The sequence below is a fragment of the Vombatus ursinus genome, unplaced genomic scaffold (assembly GCF_900497805.2).
Source record: "Vombatus ursinus unplaced genomic scaffold, bare-nosed wombat genome assembly UNPS02014841.1, whole genome shotgun sequence".
NCBI lineage: Eukaryota > Metazoa > Chordata > Mammalia > Diprotodontia > Vombatidae > Vombatus > Vombatus ursinus.
In genome coordinates this window covers 2,465,789-2,473,091 of record NW_020954619.1, presented here as the reverse complement: position 1 = coordinate 2,473,091, position 7,303 = coordinate 2,465,789, and the positions used below count along the sequence as shown (strand labels likewise).

At 44.8% G+C, this 7,303-nt stretch overlaps 1 protein-coding gene across 1 annotated transcript; it reads right to left on the bottom strand.

Annotated features, from left to right (window-relative positions):
* Positions 1 to 383: 383 nt before the first annotated feature.
* NKX2-4 (NK2 homeobox 4) lies at positions 384 to 2,116 on the bottom strand. The gene is made up of 3 exons (XM_027840266.1): positions 1,621 to 2,116; positions 597 to 1,051; positions 384 to 521 (listed from the first exon to the last, which is right to left on the bottom strand). The coding sequence occupies exons 1-3, from the start codon at positions 2,114 to 2,116 to the stop codon at positions 384 to 386; spliced, it is 1,089 nt and encodes a 362-aa protein (XP_027696067.1).
* Between the last annotated feature and the right edge of the window lie 5,187 nt (positions 2,117 to 7,303).

The following is a 7,303-nucleotide window of genomic DNA, read 5'->3' as shown; positions in this document are numbered from 1 at the left end:
ATAAGGAGAAATAAACTAACTCAGAGATCATTATGGTATAATTTATTATTTGGTCCCTTTTTATACCTGTGTTTTTGAGGGGTTTTGTTTGTTTTTGTTTTTGTTTTCAGAAGCAAGGTCTCACAGGATTTTTTGTTTGTTTGATCGTTTATCAGCTTATACATTTATTTGTCCAAGGAAGTTCAAAACGATAGTAGCTGCTTTGTTTTCAGCTGTTTCACGCAGTTTGTTGCACTTCAATCTCAGGGGGAAAAAAAAGGAGGGGTGTGAGGGGGGAAAGAAGCAGGAACACACTCCAAGAAAGGGTGGGGAAGCAAGCAGATCAACAGGTGAATACTGTTGATGAACCTTGTAGAAACATAACCCAAGGCAAATCCACCCTATTACCATGTCCTGCCATAGAGCAGGTTCGGGTTGACCATGCCACTGTTGTAATCGACAGTGGTCGCGTCCATCTGGGCCAGGTTGGTGACTTGGTTGTGAAGAGGAGGACTGGGGGACATCTCTTCCAGGTCGGGCGCCTGGGTTAAGGAGTTTACTTGTGGGTTCTGGTGCTGATGGACAGCGCTGTTGGACGAGGGGAGCACGCCATTGGCCCCGCTGGGCTGCGGCGGCTGCGGCCCGGGCTGGTTGGGCGTCGGGGTATTGGAAGTGTTCTGGCACGGCTTCCCGTCCTTCACCAGCACGGGCACCGCCACTCGCCGCGGTGACTGCTGCTGGCACAAGCTGTTCTCCTGCTGTAGCTGCTGCGTGACTTTGTCCTTCGCCTGCCTTTTCATTTTGTAACGGTGGTTTTGGAACCAGATCTTCACTTGGGTCGGCGTGAGGTGAATCATGCTGGCCAGGTGCTCCCGCTCGGGGGCTGACAGGTACTTCTGCTGTTTGAACCTTCTCTCGAGCTCGTAGACTTGCGCCTGCGAGAAGAGCACTCGCCTTTTCCTTCTTGGAGCCGCGTGCAGCGGGGCCATGGACTTGGCGGCCTCGGCGATCCCCGTCAGAGTCCCCATGCCCGTCATGTTCATGCCGGTGGACGGCCCCATGAACCTGGAGACTGGGAGCGTGAGGGAGGCGAGCTGTCAGCTCACGTCGAGGGGCGACGGCCGAGCACCCTCCTGGCCGCAGGCCGCGGCATACCCCCGCCCTGCCTCCCCGCCTCCCCTCCTCCCCGGGAAACCTAACAGTACCCCGGGGACACTGGCCTGGAGAGGGCAGGGAAGGGGTCTAGGCTCAGTTCCAAGGCCAGGCCTCTCTCTTCACACCTCATGAAGTGTTCTGACCCAGCCGGGAAGGAGTGGCGTCAGATCGGCCCCAGCTGGAAGGAAGCGCGGCCAGAGCGAGGGCTCAAACCCTCGCTGTCTCCCCGAGGCGGGAGCAGCCGCACGGGCCTCAATACCGCCCGGGGGGAGGGGGAGGAGTGGCGCGTGCTGGCTGTCCAAGCACACCGCGAGGCGCCCTCGAGCCACCAGCCTCGCTTCCATCGGCTGGCCAGGAATCTGGCGGGAAAGCGCTGCCCACTCCATTCCAACCCCCTCCCTTCATCTCCTCAAACCCCAGCTCTCCAACAGTAACGGTCGTCTGTTCCCCCGCCCCCGCCCTCGCCCGAACTTGCGCCCGGCTCACTTGTGGAGTAGCGGGGGTCCGGGTTGGCCCCGTACCAGCCGGTGGCGGCAGCGGCCGCCGCACTGCCCCTCATGCCGTCCGGGTAGGCGGGGAGGTCTCCCACGTTGCCGATCCCCCCGTTGCAGTAACCGCCCATGGCTCCGTGGGGGAACTGGGAGACTCCGGGAGGCATGTGGTAGGTGGCGGCCGCCGCGGCCGCCGCCGCCGCCGCCGCCGCCGCCGCTGCCGCATTGTGGCCCGCCATGGCGTGGGGAGGAGGCGGCTGCATTCCGGCCGCGGCCGCGGCGGCGGCCGCCGCTGCCGCCGCCGCCTGCGACGAGGAGCCAGCGGGCTGCTGCCGGTAAGCCGCTGCGGCCGCCGCCGCCGCCCCCAGGGGGGAGCCCAGGTTGGTCGGCGCGCCGTCCATGGCGCCGCCGAACTTCTTGTAGCTCTCCTCGATGGGGCTCAGGATGTCGGACACGGAGAAGGGCGTCGTGTGCTTGGGGCTCAACGACATGGCTCGGCGGGCGGGCAGGTAAAGGGGGCCCGGGGGGCGGGGGGGGGGGGGAGGGGTGGGGATGGGGATGGGGATGGGAATGGGGATGGGAATTGGAATGGGGGAGGGTCGGGGAAGGCGGCTAGAGGCTGTTGGCAAGGTGCTCCCCGCCCTGGGGGCTGGCTGTCGGGCTCCCCGCGTGCCACAGGACAGAGCGGGCTGCAGAGGGCTGAGCCGCGGGCGCACAGCACGGGCGCCGGGCTGAGAGGCGGACCGCGGGTACGCGGGTGCGCGGCTGCCCTGGAGCGGGGGCTGAGGATGCTGATCCTGCTCCCGCTCGGGTCCCTTCTGCCTCTGCCTGCGCTGAAGGGATCGCCTTGGCAGGAGGAGCCAGAGGCGGCGGCGGCGAGCCCCCTAAAGCTCTCTTATCTCGGGTTTATTTTAGTCCGGCGCCAGGTTTACGACAGACATGGGGGGCGGAGCAATATCCAAAACGAGCAAACAATGGTCATTGACATCTCCCCCCCCCTTTTTCCGTAATGGAGGCAAAAAAAGAAAAAGGGGGGGCAGTTTTCATTTCTCATTAAAAGATCTCTGAGCATCTCTAGTCCTTTCTTCCACCCCTCCCACACACCCAGCTGAGGCCGCCGCCCGGGTCTATCCCATCCATCTATCCTATTACGAGAGCACCAGAAATCGGCGTCGAGTCTTCGGGTGGTATTTTCCTTCACTCACCCTTTACCCTCTGGTTTCATGAAGTGACTTAAACTGTGGCAAAGTCGGAGCTAATCGAGAGGAACTGTGCAGTTAAGTTAGGCTGGTTTGGGGGCTTACCTCTTCCTCTCTTGCTCCCCAGTCCCACACTTGCTCCATCATCTAAAGTGTTTAAAAAAAAAAAAGAGGCTCTTGGGTCCCCCCACACAAGAGCACAGAAAAAGAATAGGTACAATGACCGTACTCTGCCATTGTAGGGCCACCTAATTTATGCATCTTTAGATCCTTAAGCTCATTTTGTGGGCAACCAAACGGGCACTTCCAAATTAGCTCAAAGTACCAAAACCCAAAAGAGAGAGAAAATACACACACACACACACACACACACACACACACACACACACACACACACTACATAGATCTTGTATGTATTCTGTTTTTACGTTGTGGGAGAGGTAATTAGAGTGGGCCAAGCAGATGTCTTTTTTTTTTTTTCACTAAACTGCTTCCAGTCTGGAGTTCTGTGCTTTGAGGTTTTTATATTTTTCAAAATTTTAAGTAAAACAATCCTCTTTATCATTCATTCTCTATACTAAACAGAAAACAGGTATACACGCGACCCATGATTTAAAATATAAGGAGGAGATTCATGCACTTTTGGTTACAAAAGTTCAACAAATTCAGGAATCTAAAAAGCCTTCAATTCTCAGGAGAAAGTGAAAAAATGTTTTGTTTCTTTGGAAAATACAAAACTACATTCAAACGGAAAAAATATGTTTTCGTCTTATTTCGGTATGCACCTGTATGGTAAACAAGAGCTCATAAGTTGTGAGCATTACAAGAAAGCCTAAAAGCTACAAAATAGAAGTGTCATAAAATAATACTGGATATGTATGTATCCAAGTAACTTGGGGGAATACTATTAAGACTAAATAGTTCTTGAAAATTGTTATCCTATTGGTTAAGGGGGGGGGCATGGATTGAAAAAATAATAATTCAAGAAATGAGGGGGAATTGGTGAGAGAAGAAATGAAGAATTCTATTTCAAGAAATGATTTTTCCTTGAATAGGTGAAAAGGGAAAACGGATGATTTAAGTTTAATAGAAACGGAAAGCCCAGATGATGTAATGCCTCCTATTCCTTTAGCAATTACAGTTTCAAGTCCTTTGAATTACTTTAAGACAGATCTTGACAAGGTTTTACTCTGAATTTTGTGGAAGGTAGGTCCTTCTCACAATCCCACCCTTCATCATATATGTATGGAACTTCACAATAGTGCACGTTTGGGAAGTTGTCTCTAAAAACATTAAAAGATTAAAATAATAATATCTAAAATGTTACGCTATTTCCACAGTAAGAAAAGCATTGCTTCAGTTTCAACATTTTGTTAATTTCACAGGTTCTTGAACTCGAAAACCTTCATATGTCTTCGCCTCTAGCTGTGCTCTCCTTGTCTACTTTATTATCACAGCACAAAGAAGTTGTTAAGCTTCTGCTGGGATTCTGCTGAACTACAGTTTGCTTTAGGTCTTTGCTCTGATTCAAGTTTTTCATTCCAATTACTATATCAGTTTGAATAAAAACTAGTTTGAAAAGTCTTGCATTCTCAACTTTCCTTGAACACAAAGTTAAAGCTGTTGTATTCGAAATACTGGGGATTAAAAATCACTTGTGGGCAAATGATCTTCTTTTCTCCTGCCCAAAGGCACATATCACGTATGTGGCAGAGATGAAAACCCCAAATATAGCTTTATATTTATCTCCATGTTTATTTACATACACAATGGAAACATAAAAAGAGTGATTTGAAAATTAAACCTTCTAGCAGTTTGCAGAACTGCTACATATATCTCCTGCTTAATTTTATTCACAGAATTAGTCATTTGTAATAAAAATCTAATTATTACCTTAAAATTGATTCTAGATCTACAGCATTTTGTTTTTCAACAGAAATTAACACGGGAGTTGCTGGCTTGTGAGAACTGCCTTCTCTAGGGGCCGTAGCACATTTTTGAATCAAGAAACGGCAACAAAGACTACATGACTGTTAACCCATGTACCAATAACAATGAAATAACAGCAGTGTAATCAATTAGGTGATCGATACTTGCCACACTCTGAAAGCCGATTGACACGAAGTAGGATTCCATCTTTAAACAGAACTGTACTCTATCTTCCTGGCAGCTCTCTGCAGCAGTCCACTCTCTAACTGCCTATGAACTTGGTGCTCTAATACTTCTCCCATTCACAGTGATAAATACTTTAGTAATTACCTTGAGGTGAACAGTTGAGGGGTGGGAAGAAGGCGGGCATGTTAGTTGATCAAGGAATTCAAATACTCTCAGGAGTTTTCTAACCATATGCTATCTATTTCATGCTCACTGTGGGCTTAATAAAGTACTTCAGAATTTACACTATATAAATACTGGAGTTAGACTTTGGTATGCTGTAGGACTCATTGAATCTTAAACCATTTATCAGATATGTGTATCTTAGTAAAAGTACCAATACTAATCTATCAAAACTAAAATATTGTACCAAAAACAAATAATTGCATAGAGTATAAACATAGAGGTATTTTAGCTGGTGGATTTGTATATGTATATATACATAGATACTATGTTGAGATAATTATAACTCTTTGGCTTCTAATTAAACTTATTTTGCAAGAACTATGTCTATATACATTACAGACCATGCATTCATTGGGTGCCCAATAAATGTTTATTAAATCAATTGAATTTTGTAAGTAATATCTTTAACTCCATTATTTAGATTTTATCAATTGCTGTATCAATACTTCAAACATTATAAAGATTGAAAATATAATAAACGGGTGGTGACAGGTTTCTTTAGGAAATTTTCATAAAAAGAATAGTTTGCAGGCTTCATGTATTCCCAAACTTTTCTGGGCTGATCCTTTGTCCTTCTGAAATTTAAAGCTTTTCTCAAGATTGTGGTATTTATTGACCATTCATATTGTGGTAGTTAAACTAAGGACCAAATTACACAGAATCTTTAGCAAGAAATTTACTGGTTATGAGAATCCCCCAGGATTCTGACCCATCAGGTGCTCACTTTTACTTCCTTTCATAGCATTGGAAATTCAACTGTTTAACAGTTGTCAAACAGATCCCTATAGAAGGGGACCTGAGAGAAGCTACAGATTTTGTAGCTATCTGATAACCATTTTAGAGGTTGGGAAAGCTTGCAATTTTTTCCTTTGGTGGGAAGTAGATCTTTGTGCCTCCATGAAGAGTGTGTCTTTATAGTCTTTGAAAACAAAATTGGTCTAGTAGAACAGAAATATCTGCTAAAGCATAGTTGCCCTGACACAAAATATTCAAGAATCAAATGTGTTTAAACTTCTTTGGACAATATATATGAAACTTGATATTTTTCATGAAGATGGAACTTGTCAAGCTCTTATTTTGTGAAACTATAAAAAGGTATACTTTGCGAAACATTTTTTGGAGTGGGGAAGAAATAAAGAGAATTTTGTAGCAAGCTTTATTTTTATAATGAGAATAGATCATAAGTACAATAGAAAGTAATTTTTTAAAGGGAATTTGCTCTAACTTAATATTGGTTGAGTCATACCCACTTATAATAAATATAGAGACCTTATTTTATCCATTATTTCTATTTTCTCCAATATTCAGCACAGGCCTGGGCATATAGTAAGTGCTTAATATGTATTTGTTTAATCACTCCTACTTATATGATAAACTTTTCCTCTATAAGTATTTTTTTACCTATTTGCAAAAATATTTTCTTTGAAAGCTTGTGACATATCAAAATTAAACCACAAGAAAAACATTTTTAAAATACTCTTTATATCTATTATCTGTATCTTCTCTGCAACTCACTTATCTTGGATTAAAATAGTATAATAGTCTAACAATAATTCTAATGCCAACTTAGAGATGACTTAAAATTATAATGATGTTCATGCAGAACTGTGAAAGCAGTTAATAAAGAATATCTTGCTCCTTGAAGTTATCAGAACACCAAAATTCATTGAGATTCTGTCCACCCTGTTGCTTTTCTAGACCTGGTAGAACAATCAATTTTACCAGTGGAATAAAAATATGAAGCTTGCCTAAGTAGACAAAGTTCTTTCAAAATGGTGAGCATAATCAAGAAAGCAAAAATTACACACCTAAAAATAGTATCTCTTTCACCATAAAGATGATTTGGGGGAAATGCTGAATTAGAATTTTTACTTCTGAAAAATAAGTCTACTCATTCAGCTTGTATGTATAAAGTTTTTTGAAATGCATTTAAACTCCTTTGGACAATATAAAACTTGATATTTTTCATGGAGATTTTGAAAAATACTTTCACATTGATATTTTCTAAGAAAAAAATTTATTTTAAGCAAAACTAAAATACCAAGAAGTTTAGAAAACTAAGAAAAATAGGATAACAAGTATAAAGAGCAACAGAATCATTTCCCAGGGTTCTATCCTAACCCTATCCCTTCCTAGTTA

What these genes read in the sequence shown, in the direction of transcription:
- NKX2-4 (XM_027840266.1), bottom strand. Translation starts at nt 2,116, where the DNA reads ATGTCGTTGAGCCCCAAGCACACGACGCCCTTCTCCGTGTCCGACATC. An exon ending in GGACCCCCGCTACTCCACAA is followed by an intron (nt 1,052 to 1,620) that starts GTGAGCCGGGCG and finishes TCACGCTCCCAG; the next exon opens with TCTCCAGGTTCATGGGGCCG. An exon ending in AGCCGCCGCAGCCCAGCGGG is followed by an intron (nt 522 to 596) that starts GCCAATGGCGTG and finishes TCCTTAACCCAG; the next exon opens with GCGCCCGACCTGGAAGAGAT.